The following is a 16,366-nucleotide window of genomic DNA, read 5'->3' as shown; positions in this document are numbered from 1 at the left end:
TATACATTCTAGTGTAGGGTTAGGTATTCACGGTTTTTCCATATCAGTACAGAACGTGAAACTATCAGTTCAATAGATTTTCCTGGTTCTAAAATTCTACTATATTATGCAGTGTTACTACTTGTTGTTTTGCATGAATATCTACCAACTTATACAGGGAAGAAACTCAGTTAATGCCTAATTAGGCTGGCGACCGTATTATTATTAAATTGGTAGCATCTTCAGTGTTGCTTTTGGTCCATCCTGACGTGTAATTGCATTTCGGACTTGCTTGACGGATCATTGTTATTATAGGGTGGGTGTAAGTCTGATTTGCCACCATTTAGGTACACACGGTCGATATCTGTAAGAAAATCCTTTCTCATAAGGTGAACCCCGTTCAGTTACCATAGCACAGGCTTTAACGAGTATTGTGTGCCCCACGCGCACGTTACAACCTGCTTTCTTTGGGATTGGAATTATTATATTCTTCTTGAAGTCTGAGGGTATTTCGCCTGTCTCATACATCTTGCTCACCAGATGGTAGAGTTTTGTCATGACTGGCTCTTAGCTCTCCCAGGCCGTCAGTAGTTCTAAGGGAATGTTGTCTACTCCCAGGGCCTTGTTTTGACTCTGGTCTTTCAGTGCTCTGTCAAACTCTTCACGCAGTATCGTATCTCCAATTTCATCTTCATCTACATCCTCTTCCATTTCCATAATTTTGTCCTCAAGTACATCGCCCTTGTATAGACCCTCTACATACTCCTTCCACCTTTCTGCTTTCCCTTCTTTGCTTAGAACTGGGTTTCCATCTGAGCTCTTGATATTCATACAAGTGGTTCTCTTTTCTCCAAAGGTCTCTTTAATTTTCCTGTAGGCAGTATTTATCTTGCCCCTAGTGAGATAAGCCTCTACATCCTTACATTTGTCCTCTAGCCATCCCTGCTTAGCCATTTTGCACTTCCTGTCGATTTCATTTTTGAGACGTTTGTATTCCTTTTTGCCTGCTTCATTTACTGCATTTTTATATTTTCTCCTTTCATCAATTAAATTCAATATTTCTTCTGTTACCCAAGGATTTCTACTAGCCCTCGTCTTTTTACCTACTTATTCCTCTGCTGCCTTCACTACTTCATCCCTCAGAGCTACCCATTCTTCTTCTACTGTATTTCTTTCCCCTATTCCTGTCAATTGTTCCCTTATTCTCTCCCTGAAACTCTGTACAACCTCTGGTTTAGTCAGTTTATCCAGGTCCCATCTCCTTAAATTCCCACCTTTTTGCAGTTTCTTCAGTTTTAATCTACAGTTCATAATCAACAGATTGTGGTCAGAGTCCACATCTGCCCCTGGAAATGTCTTACAATTTAAAACCTGGTTCCTAAATCTCTGTCTTACCATTATATAATCTATCTAATACCTTCTAGTATCTCCAGGATTCTGCTATGTATACAACCTTCTTTTATGATTCTTGTACCAAGTGTTAGCTATGATTAAGTTATGCTCTGTGCAAAATTCTACCAGTCTGCTTCCTCTTTCATTTCTTAGCCACAATCCATATTCACCTACTATGATTCCTTCTCTCCCTTCTCCTACTCTCGAATTCCAGTCACCCATGACTATTAAATTTTTGTTTCCCTTCACTACCTGAATAATTTCTTTTATCTCATCATACATTTCATCAATTTCATCATCATCTGCAGAGCTAGTTGGTATATAAACTTGTACTACTGTAGTAGGCGTGGGCTTCGTGTCTATCTTGGCCACAGTAATGCGTTCACTATGCTGTTTGTAGTAGCTTACCCGCACTCCTATTTTTTTTATTCATTATTAAACCTACTCCTGCATTACCCCTATTTGATTTTGTATTTATAACTCTGTATTCACCTGACCAAAAGTCTTGTTCCTCCTGCCACCGAACTTCAGTAATTCCCACTATATCTAACTTTAACTTATCCATTTCCCTTTTTAAATTTTCTAACCTACCTGCCCGATTAAGGGATCTGACATTCCACACTCCGATCCATAGAACGCCAGTTTTCTTTCTCCTGATAATGACGTCCTCTTGACTAGTCCCCGCCCGGAGATCTGAATGGGGGACTATTTTACCTCCGGAATATTTTACCCAAGAGGATGCTATCATCATTTAACCATACAGTAAAGCTGCATGCCCTCGGGAAAAATTATGGCTGTAGTTTCCCCTTACTTTCAGCCGTTCGCAGTACCAGCACAGCGATGCCGTTTTGGTTAGTGTTACAAGGCCAGATCAGTCAATCATTCAGACTGTTGCCCCTGCAACTACTGAAAAGGCTGCTGCCCCTCTTCAGGAACCACACGTTTGTCTGGCCTCTCAAGAGATACCCCTCCATTGTGGTTGCACCTATAGTATGGCCATCTGTATCGCTGAAGCACGCAAGCCTCCCCACCAACAGCAACCATGGTTCATGGGGGGCAACAGTTCATATAGATTGTTAATCAGCAATTGACATTTAGGGTTCAATTATTCCAATTGCTTTCCTCATTAAGATGCTTACCTGACAGGGACTGGCAAACATAATTTTACCTTTCTACAACAAATAATTGCAGACTTGTGTAAACTAATAAAAGACTTGCAACCCACATTGTTTTGCACATTGATTATGGTATGTTTTGGGGAAAGCGACCTAATTTTGAGTCTGATTGTCAACATTAACCATTATTAACAATCATGCTAAGACAGCTTCTTGTAAAATGATGTCACACAACTTGTCTAGTAGTGTTGTGTAAAAGAGAGAGTGTTACACGCTTAATTCCCACAGACCAAAGTCTTTCTTTAAGCATGATACCTGGTAACAACATAGCAGAATTAATTTGATCCAAAATCACAAAATTGAAGACAGCAAAAGGCATTTCTTAACTGTAACAGAACAAGGCCACACATCCACTCTTGAGGACGATAGAACAACAACCACATCTGTATTTTCTGCAGAATGTCTTTAGATGGGCCACTAGGCTTGATCCCACAGAGATTTCCTCAGAGTAATGTCACGTTTCATATAAGGTGTCATATGTACTCATAACATATGTTACTGCGCAGAGACAACACATCTTATGATCACAAACTGTAAGAGATGGTATAGTTTACCATCCATTGACAAACAGGTCATTAAGAATGGATACAAGTTCACATGCACAAGAAGTTAGGAAAGAACTGACTCTGATATTTTTCAACAATGCATCCTAACATTTTCCTGGAGGCTTGGATGCAGATTTTAAGCCAGATTCTCCTAAATAGTTGCCTAATGCCTTGACAATTTTAACCATTGTGACACCTCATTTCGTATAAACAAATGTGTCTGCCCCCTTGGTCCTTCTGTCACTTTTATGACAACAAGATGACAATTTTGTATGTCCAACACTCACTATCTTTGGAATAAGTATCACTATGTTGCTATGAGGATGCTTTGGAGGGTTTCGACATGTCAAAAGCATCAAAGAAAATTGTAATAATTTGTTGCCAGCTACATAAAAGATTTAATAACAAGCAAAAATGTGATTTCATGTGTGTGTGTGTGTGTGTGTGTGTGTGTGTGTGTGTGTGTCATACACAGACTTGATTTTCTGTATGTGAGTCTATAATTTTTGAAAACAATTTCTGCATTTACCCCCGTCACAGCTGTTTTCCATCTTTCAGTTTTCTTGGTTATGAAGAATATTATTGTGATGTCAAACTGCTCTTCAAATAATAAATATGCCTAACTGATCTACATACCTTTCTTCAGATCACTATCAGACAAGGAAACATCAGAATCGGTGTCGGAATCAGAATCTGAATTTTCTTCATTGTGTTCTTCTTTGTCTTCCTGCTTTATTTCAGCATCTGTCTGGAATGAAAAACGAAAGGAAGAAATCGAACTAGAAGAAAGTCCCACACCATTAAGTCTACAGTCAATTTCAAGATCTCTACCGTTCACACTTTAATACGAATTCCAAACAATACGTACCTCTTTTTTTTTCTGTTTTCGAACCTGCTGAATTTTATCATCAACCTTACTTTTTGCTTTCCGCTTAATGTACTTAGAGATATCATCCCATTTATCTTCTTCAGTGTTAACCTCATTTACTGTGAATGAGAAATCTGTGTCAAAATCTATCTTTCTCTTCTTCTTTTGTTTGCTTGGTTGAAACTGAAACATAAAGTACACAAACTGTATACAAAAAGCATACAAAACGAATTGTTTTCTAGTAAAAGAAAAAAAAAAGGTGCAAGGAAAAAAGGAAAAGAGACAATGTCAGTGTAGTATCCATATTAGATGGTTATCAGCACACACGTTAGAAACCCTGACAAAACACCTGACGCTGCAAAGTGGAAGGGCCACTTGCAAAAGAGAATATGACATCAAGCAGTAGCCAAGCTAAATATGGCTGATTGATGGCGGACAGTACACAGACAAGGAGTAGACCAAAGCAACCTACATAAACATCATAGTGCAAAGTGGAAACCTTCACCACAATGATGTCAACAGGCCAAGAGCCAAGAGAGAGACAATCTGAATTGCAACCAGAGAGAAAGACCAAGGGACAAGCGAGGTGTTATCCGATAGTCCATAGTACAGTGATGATAGTAACTGACTTTATCAGACACAAGTATGGAACTGACCGTTTGCTGGGTGGCCGTATTTATATTGACCACGATGAACACTATTGGCTAGCGTATTCACGTGCGAGACAAGTGGCATGCTCATGTTGCAAGTGCAGCCACCTAACAGCCGTCTAGATCAAATACCTCTGGTGGGTTGGTTGGTTGCATTAAAAGAGGGGGAAAGGGACCCAACTATGAGGCCATCAGCCCTTGATCCGAATAAAACAATGCCACAAGTGTGAGAATAAAACAAATGAGACTGACAACTCAAAATGGAACGAAAGGAAAAATCACAAGAATGATGAAGGGCAACAAAACATGCAAATGGACAAAAGGGACAAGAAAACCAAAGAAACGCAAGAACCATGATGAAGAGATTAAAACAACAAAGCAGATTACCATGGCTGGCTGACCATGAGAACAGAAAAGAAGAAGCCAGCCACTCTGCTACACATTAAAACCACCACCCTAGAAGCACTAGGGTGGAGGATACAGCAAAGGACATGCGCTAAAACTTAGATCAAATGATAAAACTCACCCTCACGAATAAAACATAAAAATAAATCAGCTGATGAGGCATTGTCAGATAAAATTAGTGGCAACAAGTCCGGTAACCCAAGATTTCATCGCTGGGCAGTCAAACTGGGACAGTGCACCAGAATATGGGCCACTGTCAATCGGGCGCCGCGACAACACTCAGGCGGGTCTGCACGGCACAGGAGGTAACCGTGGGTCGCCCAAGTGTGGCTAATGCGGAGCTGGCAGAGGACAACAGATTTCCTGCGAGAGGCCTGCATGGAAGTCTTCCGCACATTCGTGGTCTCTTTAATGACTCACAGTTTGTTGTGTGTACCATTATGCCATTCCGTCTCCCAAAGCCGAAAAACCCTACAGCGTAAATCAGAATGCAAGTCAGGTTCAGAGATGCCCATCTGCTGAAGCGGTTTCTGCATAGCCTGTTTGACCAGCCTGTTGGCAAGTTTGTTGCTTCGGATGCCGACGTGTCCTGGGGTCCACACAAACACCACTGAACGACGGGACCAGTCCAGGGCATAGATGGACTCCTGGATGGATGCTACCAAAGGCTGGCGAAGGTAGCACTGGTCAATAGCTTGTAGACTGCTCAAGGAGTCAGTACACAGAACAAATAATTGCCCAGGGCATGAACGGACATACTGAAGTGTGCAAGAGATGGTCACCAGCTCTGCAGTGAATACACTGCAGCCACCGGGCAAGGAATGCTGTTCAAAATGGCCCCTGTGGACGTAGGCGAAGCCAACATCTCGATCAGCCATCGAGCCATCAGTGTAAACCACTTCAGAGCCCCGGAACACGTCAAGGATCGAGAAGACGTGACAGCGGAGAGCAGCAGGAGTAACTGAGTCCTTAGGGTCATGCGAAAAGTCCAGACAAATCTGTGGCCTAAGTGTACATCATGGAGGTGTATGCGGACAGACCTGGATGGGAGGTGGTAAAGGGAAAGACTCCAGTTCAGACAGAAGGGATCGCACGCGAAATGCAATCGTTAGCCCTTACCTGGGCTGGGCCACTGATGCAAGACATGATCTGCTGTGGGTGGAGAAAGGGGACAGTAATTCGGATGCTCAGAAGAAGTACGAATGTGTGCAACCTAACTGGTGAGCAGTTGTGCACGTCGGATCCGCAATGGAGGGATTCCGGCCTCCACCAGGACACTGGTCACCAGACTCATTCTAAAAGCTCCTGTCGCTAGGAAAATGCTACAGTCGTGCACAGGGTCGAGTATCTGCAACGCTGAGGGTGCCGTCGAAGCGGAAACCAGACTACCTTAGTCAAGGTGGGATTGAACAAGGGCTTTGCAGAGCTGCAACAGAGTAGAGCGATCTGCACCCCAGTTGGTGTTTCTCAGGCAGTGGAGGCCATTGAGGTGCTGCCAACACTTGTGCTTAAGGTGACAAAAGTGAGGTAGGCAAGTCCTAAGAATTGATATGTCTCCACTACAGTGAGTGGATCATCATTGGGCTAAAGTTCTGGTTCCGGATGAATGTTACGACGCTGACAAAAGTGCATGACACATGACTTATCGGCCGAAAACTGGAAGCCATGGGCGAGAACCCATGACTGCATCTTGTGCATGGCTTCCTGAAGGCACCGCACAGCAACATCAGTACTGGTGGAGAAGTACGAAATGCAGAAGTCGTCTGCATAAAGAGAGCGGGCCTACAGCTGCTGCTAGACCTTTAATGGCCACAAAAATTAGTGATACACTCAATACAGAGCCCTGTAGGACCCCATTCTCCTGGATATGGGGGGGAGGGACGACTATGGGAGGCACCAACTTGTACACGGAAAGTATGGAGCGACAGGAAATTCTGGATAAAAATTACGAGCGGGCTTCAAAGACCCCACCTGTATAATGTGGCAAGGATAGGATGTCGCCAGGTGGTGTCATACGCTTTGTGTAGATCAAAAAAGGTGTTGGCATCTGGAAAAGGCTGTTCAGATGACTGACTCAAGGGACACTAGATTATTAGTGGCAGAGCGCCCTGGCGGAGGCCGCCCTGACATGGAGCCAGTTGGCCACGTGACTCCAGGACCCAACCCAACCACTGACACACCATATATTCCAGCAGATTACAAAGAATGTTGCTGAGGCTGATGGGCCGATAGATATCCATATCAAGCGGGTTTTTACTGGGTTTGAACGATGGAGCTCTCCAGCCATTGCGATGGAAAGATGCCGTTGCACCAGATCCGGTTGAAGATGAGGAGGAAATGGCTCTTATAGTCAGACGAGAGATGTTTAATCATCTGACTGTGAAACCGATCTGGCCCAGGAGCTGTGTCGGGGCAATGTGCAAGTGCGCTGAGGAGCTCCCACTCCATAAATGGGACGTTACAGCGTTTATTGTGGCATGTAGTGAATGAGGACTTTCCTTTCCATCTGCTGTTTGAGGGTGCGAAAGGCTGTGGGGTAGTTCTCTGCCGCGTCGGTACATAGCATGCCATTGATGGTAACGCCATGGACACCTGTTGAGGTCTGGTACCCAAAAAGATGTCTGATCTTTGTCCAGACTTGGGAAGGTGACATATGGCACCCAATGGTTGACACGTACCTCTCCTAACACTCCTGTTTCCATTGTTTTATAAGCTGGTGTACGTGGGTACGGAGCCCCTTAAAGGCTATCAGATGCTCTAGGGAAGGGTGCCGCTTATGTCACCGTAGAGTTCACTGACGCTCTTTAACTGCCTCAGCAACTTAAGGCGACCACCAAAGGAATTTCTTTCGCCAGGGGCACCCTAAAGAGCGAGAGATCGCGTTTCTGCCACAGAAACGATTGTGGTAGTCACCTGCTTAAGCATAAAATCGATGTTACCATGTGGGGGAGAGTCAACAGAGACATCAGAGGTGAAAGTTTCCCAGTCCACCTCGTTTAAAGCCCATCTGGTTAGGCGCCCGTGGGCCTGACGCCGGGGCAGTGACAGGAAGCGGGAAGATGGGAAGTGGTCACTATAACACAGGTCGTCATGTGCTCTCCAGTGGACAGATGGGAGACGTTCTGGGCTGCAAACTGATAAATCAATGGCCGAGTAACTACCTCGAGTCACGCTGACATGTGTGGCGGCCCCAATCTTTAAGAGACAGAGGTCGAACTGAGACAGTAAAGTTTCAACATCTCTGCCACGGTCAGTAAGCATGGTGCCACCCCACAAATTTTCGATGCCATCTCCAATTTGGGATTCTCTAAAAATAACAGAACTACTGATTTAATTGTGTTCCAATGAAAGCAGTCTGTCACCCTCAACATATAATACCAGCAAATGAGAACAAGAACAGACTTTCATTTGTGGCATTCTGGGAAGGAATAAAGGAGTCAGCTATAACTTCATACAAGAGTGAAACATAGTTTAGTTAACAAAAGAGATGGTAAAGGGTACTGTAGTAAAAGTAATATGGAAGTGTCATGGACCCAAGTTGGGCACCAAAATGGAGTAATACTATGATGGATATGACAGGATCCCATTTTGAGTGTCAACAATGTAATAAATTCAAACTGATAAAGCAGGGAAAAAATACATTTATTATAATTAGTCATAAATCATTACTCGGTAACTAGGCATGCATGTGGGTTTAATCAGTTTACCCCACGACGGAATCAGTTGTATATGTAGATGTGGGCAGCTGGTGTGATGTTGGCACAACATGTCTATGTCCTGACAAATTGCTTATTATTGCGTGGTTTTTGATTGACAGCCAGCAGCTTTTATCTTCATATACTGCAGCTCCGGGGCACCACTCAGAGAAGCTGGATTTGTTTCTTGTTTCTCACTTCCTGCCTAATTGTTCGCCAAATAAAACCACCATTCAGAAGCTAATTCAGTTCTACTGTACTCATCACAGGGACCACTTCCAAGCTCCCAATGCACACATGGTGTCTACTGTCTGCAATAATTAGGTAGTACCTACATCAAAATATTACTCTGCAAGTTAAACTTAACTGTTTGGTAGAAGATTTATAGAATCACTTTCAGACTATTTCTTGACCATTCCACTCTCAATTTAAAGTTTGCGAGAAATATGAACATGTAAAGATTTGAGTGTGACCTTTGATTTCTTCTATTTTATTGCAATGGTGAGAGTGACAAAATATTTCCTCACTTGGATGACAAAATATTTCCCCATTTGGACAAGAAAATTGGGAATTGAAATTTCACAAAATAATTTCGCTGTGATGGCAAACTCCTTTGCTCAACAGTAATGAGTGAAAATCTGCACCAGACCGGGAACCGGAAATGGATTTCCCACTTTATGTGAGACTTAATCACCTCTGTCATCTGGATACGCTATTCATCTGACCCAAATTCTCAAATTGTGATATGCTCATGGTGACCACTGTCCATTAATCCCTTCGCTCACTACAAGCACAGGGGGTAAAGGACAGTGGACCTATTAGTGTGTGCCAAGTTGAGTATTTGTTCTGGATGGGAAGCATGTCCAGATGGCCAAGACCGTTATGGCACCTGCTCACATAAAGCAGGAAATGCGGGACTAACTCCCGGTCTGATACATATATTTTCACTTGTCACTGTGGAATTTATTTCACACACACACACACACACACACACACACACACAAGCGCGCGCGCGCGCCCACGCAGCCATTGTGATGCCCGTTCTGTCGAACACGCCTATATAATAGTAAAGTCCTTTGTTTTATTGATTACCACCCCAACACTTGCATTATATCTAAAACAATATCTCTGCTATTTTGCAATAATACAAAATGAGCTCCCCTTCTTTGATTTTTTTCCTCACTTTCTCCGCCAATCCTGTCTGGTAAGAATCCCATTCTGAGCAGCAATACTCCAAAAGAGGACAGACAAGTGTAGTGCTGGCAGTCTGTGGGTAGATTTGTGGCATTTTTCAAGTGTTCTGCCAATAAAACACAGGTTTTGGTTAAATTTCCCTCCAGAATTTTCTATGTTATTTTTCCAACCTAAGTTTCTTGTATTAGGAAGTTGAGGTCAGAGGAGGGGAACAGTCGGATGCTTAAAGATCTGAGGCTTGGACAGCAATAAAGACCCTCTAACATGGAATGGGAAATGATGATGTCACAAATGACAATGCACATCAGAATATAGGGTTGCCACAAGTTTCCCGAAGTGAAATTTCCTGATATTTCCCTGATTTTAGCATCTCTCCCTGACAAATTTTGAGATCTCAATGATAAGTTATGGCACAAGTTGACAATCTGTCTTTGCAGCTATGGTACAAGAAACAATAGTGCAAACGAGGAAATGTCTAAAAAAGACTTGCAAACAGTTGGCGTTTCCTGATGCAAGCAAAAATCTTAAGTACTAATATCAACATCTTTTCTAATGAACTGTTGTTAGAGGGAGAAAGCAAACCAAATGGTATGTGTGTTTCATTAAGACAAATGATATTATTTTATTTCAATAACATGAAACACATTTGGTAACAAAAATATGCAGCGAGACAGGTTTAAAATACCTTCACTGATTTCAGTAATAGCCTTAGAAAAAAGTAGGTATCTTCAAAGAAGTGCATAAGGCAGGGAAGAAATGTGTAAACCAACACTGTAGGTGACTGGTAACAAAATGTTGGTTCTAATATGTTTGTTAATGTTGATTATGACCCACTGTGTTATATATATTAGTTTACAGGTATTGTGTAATTTTTCTTTCAAGAAATATACCAGTAGATAGTGTTCAAACTGCCAGCGACTGACACAGTTTCCTTCTTCTTACTGTCCATACTTTCTAACATACAAACTACTTTTGAAGCGCCAAAATGTACTAGAACAAATAAAATGTCTATAAAACGCCACAGTGTACAGTGTATTTGTGGTGAGACAGTCGCAATTCCTGAAATCCATCATCCATGGTCTCTGGCGTGCTGAGGAGCACCACAGTCCTGCATCCATGGATAAACCATGAAAATCCGCTGCATTACGCCACAAGCAAACAGACCCGCCCTGAGGGCAGATCATTGTGGCTAGATCTGATGGGCCGGGCCTGCACATTAATGGCTTCGGATTGGCAAGCCTAATCCATTACAGATACCTGCAGAAACAGCCTGCGGTTTTGGTTCATCATGGAAATCTACTCATGTGGCCAGCTATTCATGAGCCACACACAGCATGTTAATGAAATGAGACCATAGTGATCAATCCATGGAACAGGTAACTTGTTCAAATACTCTGAGAATCAATAATAATGAGAATAGACAGCAAGTTATCATAAAGATGATTTCTGAGCCACAGAGAGGCATGTAGAAAAGACAATCACATTCTCACAACTAAATTTTCAGGCATAACTTTTGTCAGAAAACGAGAGCACACACACATTCACACAATCACTCAGACACAACTCACGCACAGATGCCCGCCGCCTCCGGCTGCTGCGTCTACAGTCTCTGAGAATCAGATCCAAACAAACCACTCCTCATTTCTCCCTGCCTCTCGTTGGCTGCTGCTAGGCTAGCTGCAAGAATTGGGGGCAGCAAGCTGAGGAGAGTGGTACGAAGGCGAGAAGCAATAGGAATGAGAGAGAAGGTAAGCGGTGCATGTACTTAGCTGCACCCAGCCAGCAATGATGTATGACACCTCAGTAAACAAATCACTTCATCTAATGAGACAAATATGAGAATTTTCCTGTGTTTTCTTTTCTATTCTTTTTTTTCAAATTTCCCTGGCGTGCTTGAAAATCCCTGAATATTTCCTGATTTCCAGAACCTGTGGGAACCCTGAAAATAAATGCAGGGATCACATTCAAAGTCTGAAAACTGAGTACAAAGTACACTAACATGACTCCAGGAGGCAAAGTCAGAACTCTCTGCATGAAACAGCATGCAAATCACTTAGCACATGACATTTTGTAATGAACCCCAGAAGTCGAAGAATGTTTTTCTGATCACTCCAAATGAACCACAATGAACTTCAAATTATCTCCAAAACACTTCTAAATCTGAACCAGAATGAATCCCAGCCTGCCTCTGCTAAGTAGTTTTGTTCTTCTTCCCTCATTCTGTCCCTTAGAGTGCTGAATTTCACATCATATTGTCTCTCAGCTCGGTTTCCAGTGTTACCCAATGAACGATTGACACTGTATACCTCTCCCTGCCAGTCTTGATACATGGTGTCAACTTTTCAAATCTTTCTTTCAGAATTCCCTGGCTAGTGTGGACTGCAGGATTCAGGTGAGAAGGACACAGCTTAAAAACAGGCCCATTTCTTCATAATTAGAAGGCCCTTAAGCCTGCCCAGCTCAAGTGTTTCAGGTCCTTAGAACTCAGCAGCGTCCCTCAGCTGTCAATCAGTCTTCACAAGAGATACCCCTTTCAGAGTGAAGCACAACACTTAAAAACTGAACTTGCTTGTCTTTTGTGGCTTTCAGGAGAGTCCCTCAGTAACCTAGTGCAACTTAACTACAAACCTGTTTGTGCAGAGCATCGGGTGACAATGTATTACAGAAACTCTCCTATGGGAATACGCTAAGAATTCATTCATTGACGGGTGTCAATCTACTGCAAGGATATACAGTAAGAAAATAGGCCACAAGTTTCAACAAACTCTGAATGTCTTATTACTCATTCTTACAGAGTAACTGCCAGTTCTTCCAACTGTTGAGTCCTGCATCATCATCATCATCATCATCATCATCATCATCATCATCATCATCATCATTTAAGACTGATTATGCCTTTCAGCGTTCAGTCTGGAGCATAGCCCCCTTATAAAATTCCTCCATGATCCCCTATTCAATGCTAACGTTGGTGCCTCTTCTGATATTAAACCTATTACTTCAAAATCATTCTTAACTGAATCCAGGTACCTTCTCCTTGGTCTGCCCCGACTCCTCCTACCCTCTACTGCTGAACCCATGAGTCTCTTGGGTAACCTTGCTTCTCCCATGCGTGTAACATGACCCCACCATCTAAGCCTGTTCGCCCTGACTGCTACATCTGCAGAGTTCATTCCCAGTTTTTCTTTGATTTCCTCATTGTGGACACCCTCCTGCCATTGTTCCCATCTACTAGTACCTGCAATTATCCTAGCTACTTTCATATCCGTAACCTCAACCTTGTTGATAAGGTAACCTGAATCCACCCAGCTTTCGCTCCCATACAACAAAGTTGGTCGAAAGATTGAACGGTGCACAGATAACTTAGTCTTGGTACTGACTTCCTTCTTGCAGAAGAGAGTAGATCGTAGCTGAGCGCTCACTGCATTAGCTTTGCTACACCTCGCTTCCAGTTCTTTCACTATGTTGCCATCCTGTGAGAATATGCGTCTTAAGTACTTGAAACCGTCCACCTGTTCTAACTTTGTTCCTCCTATTTGGCACTCAATCCGTTTACATTTCTTTCCCACTGACATTACTTTCGTTTTGGAGATCTAATATTCATACCATAGTCCTTACATTTCTGATCTAGCACTGAAACATTACTTTGCAAACTTTCAATCGAATCTGCCATCACAACTAAGTCATCCGCATATCCAAGACTGCTTATTTTGTGTTCACATATCTTAATCTCACCCAGCCGGTCTATTGTTTTCAACATATGACCCATAAATAATATGAACAACAGTGGAGACAGGTTGCGGCCTTGTCTTACCCCTGAAACTACTCTGAACCATGAACTCAATTTACCGTCAACTCTAACTGCTGCCTGACTATCCATGTAAAGACCTTTAATTGCTTGAGAAAGTTTGCCTCCTATTCCATAATCTCACAGAACAGACAATAACTTCCTCCTAGGAACCCGGTCATATGCCTTTTCTAGATCTATAAAGCATAGATACAATTCCCTGTTCCCCTCATAACACTTCTCCATTATTAGCCGTAAGCTAAAGATCTGGTCCTGACAACCTCTAAGAGGCATAAACCCACAATGATTTTCATCCAATTGGTCCTCAGCTAATACTCGTACTTTCCTTTCAACAATACCTGAGAAGATTTTACCCACAACGCTGATTAAAGAGATACCTCTGTAGTTGTTACAATCTTTTCTGTTTCCATGTTTAAAGATTGGTGTGATTACTGCTTTTGTCCAGTCTGATGGAACCTGTCCTGACTCCCATGCCATTTCAATTATCCTGGGTAGCCATTTAAGACCTGACATTCCACTGTATTTGATGAGTTCCGACTTAATTTCATCCACCCCAGCCGCTTTATTGCACTGCAATCTATTGACCATTTTTTCCACTTCCTCAAATGTGATCCTATTTCCATCGTCATTCCTATCCCATTCTACCTCGAAATCTGAAACATTACTGATCGTATTTTCACCTACATTGAGCAACTCTTCAAAATATTCCCTCCATCTGCCCAAGGCATCCATAGGATTCATCAGCAGTTTTCCTGACCTGTCCAAAATACTTGTCATTTCCTTCTTACCTCCCTTTCGAAGACTGCTAATTACACTCCAGAATGGTTTTCCAGCAGCTTGACCCATAGTCTCCAACCTGTTTCCAAAGTCCTCCCAAGATTTCTTCTTGGATGCTGTAATTATCTGTTTGGTTTTGTTTCTTTCTTCAACATAACTTTCTTTGTCTACCTGAGTTCTAGTATGTAGCCATTTTTGATACGCCTTCTTTTTCCTTTTACAGGCTACCTTGACTGTGTCATTCCACCAAACTGTTTGCTTCATCCTACTTTTACACACTACTGTTCCAAGACATTCTTTAGCCACTTCAAGTACTGTGTCCCTGTACCTTGTCCATTCCTTTTCCAATGACTGTAATTGACTACATTTAACTAACTGGTACCTTTCTGAGATCGCTGTTATGTACTTGTGCCTGATTTCCTTATCCTGAAGTTTCTCCACTCTTATCCTCCTACATATGGACCTGACCTCCTGCACTTTCGGCCTCACAATCCCAATTTCACTGCAGATTAAATAATGATCAGTGTCATCAAAGAATCCCCTGAATACACGTGTGTCCTTCACAGCCTTCCTGAATTCCTGATCTATTATTATATAGTCCGTGACAGATTTGGTTCCCCTGCCTTCCCAAGTATAATGGTGAATGTTCTTATGTTTAAAAAAGGAGTTTGTGATTACTAAGCCCATACTGGCACAGAAATCCAAGAGTTGTTTCCCGTTCCTGTTGGCCTCCATATCCTCTCCAAATTTACCCATAACCTTTTCATATCCTTCTGTTCGATTTCCAATCCTGGCGTTAAAATCACCCATGAGCAGAACACTGTCCTTGTCCTTTCCACATCAGTCATTTGTTTACATACCTTGTTGCAACTACGCTGGGTTCCATTTATTTCCTGATGTAAAGCCCTACACCCCATTGTGCTATTCCTGCTTTGACTCCTGACAGGTAGACCTTGTATTCTCCCACTTCCTCTTCTTTCTCACCCCTTACCCGAATGTCACTAACAGCTAAAACGTCCAGCCCCAACTTACTTGCAGCCTCTGTCAGCTCTACCTTCTTCCCAGAGTAGCCCCCATTGATATTAATAGCTCCCCATCTCATTACCATTTGTTTGCCAAGTCGTATCTTAGGAGTCCCTGGTTTGTCAGTTAGAGGTGGGACTCCGTAACCTCCAAAGGTCCGAAGCATTTTGCTCTGATTGTTGCCAGCATCATATTTAAAGTACCAGGGAAGCAGGTTGCTAGCCTTACTTGCCCCGAGTCCCATTGGGTTTTACCCCTAACGGTTGAGGGACTAACCGGTGGATTTGGTAGTCTTTGCTGTATGAGCACAAAGGTGACCACGACTCAGAATATGTCCGAGATGCCCAGCCTTATTCCAAAGTGACTGGTATCCCGACTGTCGGGACCACTTACTTGGCCACTCATACGTTGCCCGTGGTTCATGAACTAGGACATGACTACAGGAACCCACACCATGAACCACGTTGAGTCCTGCAAATTAACATTATTTCCTCACAAACTGGAATTGCATCATCTGTATGGGGACAGGATACTGACTGCTTTGAACAGGCATAGGATTTTCTGATAAAAAAAGGGCAATGTAGGTTTGCACTTTTTGTGAACCATACAGTTCTCTCGGTGAATTTTACATTGTAACACCACAAATACATCACTGTGGCACATTTTGCAAGGTAGAAATCTTTATTTTGTTTGTTGTTTTGAGACACAGGGAATCTTCTGTCCGGGCTGCAAGAAGTTTGATAAGCTTCTCCATAAGATGACCAACATTTGTCCTAACAGTGCAATGAAATCTAACAAAGTCTACAAAAATTTTTTCCAACAAATAGTGTTTTGGAGGATGAGACTTCACAGCAGTTG

At 42.6% G+C, this 16,366-nt stretch overlaps 1 protein-coding gene across 1 annotated transcript in view; it reads right to left on the bottom strand.

Moving 5' to 3' along the window:
• LOC126092246 (probable ATP-dependent RNA helicase DDX27) overlaps positions 1-16,366 on the bottom strand; it is a 94,997-nt gene that overhangs the window by 73,444 nt on the left and 5,187 nt on the right. The window contains exons 2-3 of the mRNA XM_049907755.1: positions 3,960-4,142; positions 3,728-3,839 (exon numbers count right to left, since the gene is read on the bottom strand). Coding sequence (XP_049763712.1) covers positions 3,728-3,839; positions 3,960-4,142 — 295 coding nt within the window. The remainder of the gene's footprint in view (positions 1-3,727; positions 3,840-3,959; positions 4,143-16,366) is intronic.

Source organism: Schistocerca cancellata, chromosome 7, assembly GCF_023864275.1.
Source record: "Schistocerca cancellata isolate TAMUIC-IGC-003103 chromosome 7, iqSchCanc2.1, whole genome shotgun sequence".
Taxonomy (NCBI): Eukaryota; Metazoa; Arthropoda; class Insecta; order Orthoptera; family Acrididae; genus Schistocerca; species Schistocerca cancellata.
Note: the sequence above shows the minus strand (reverse complement) of the source record. Positions and strands in the feature narration are given on the sequence as shown.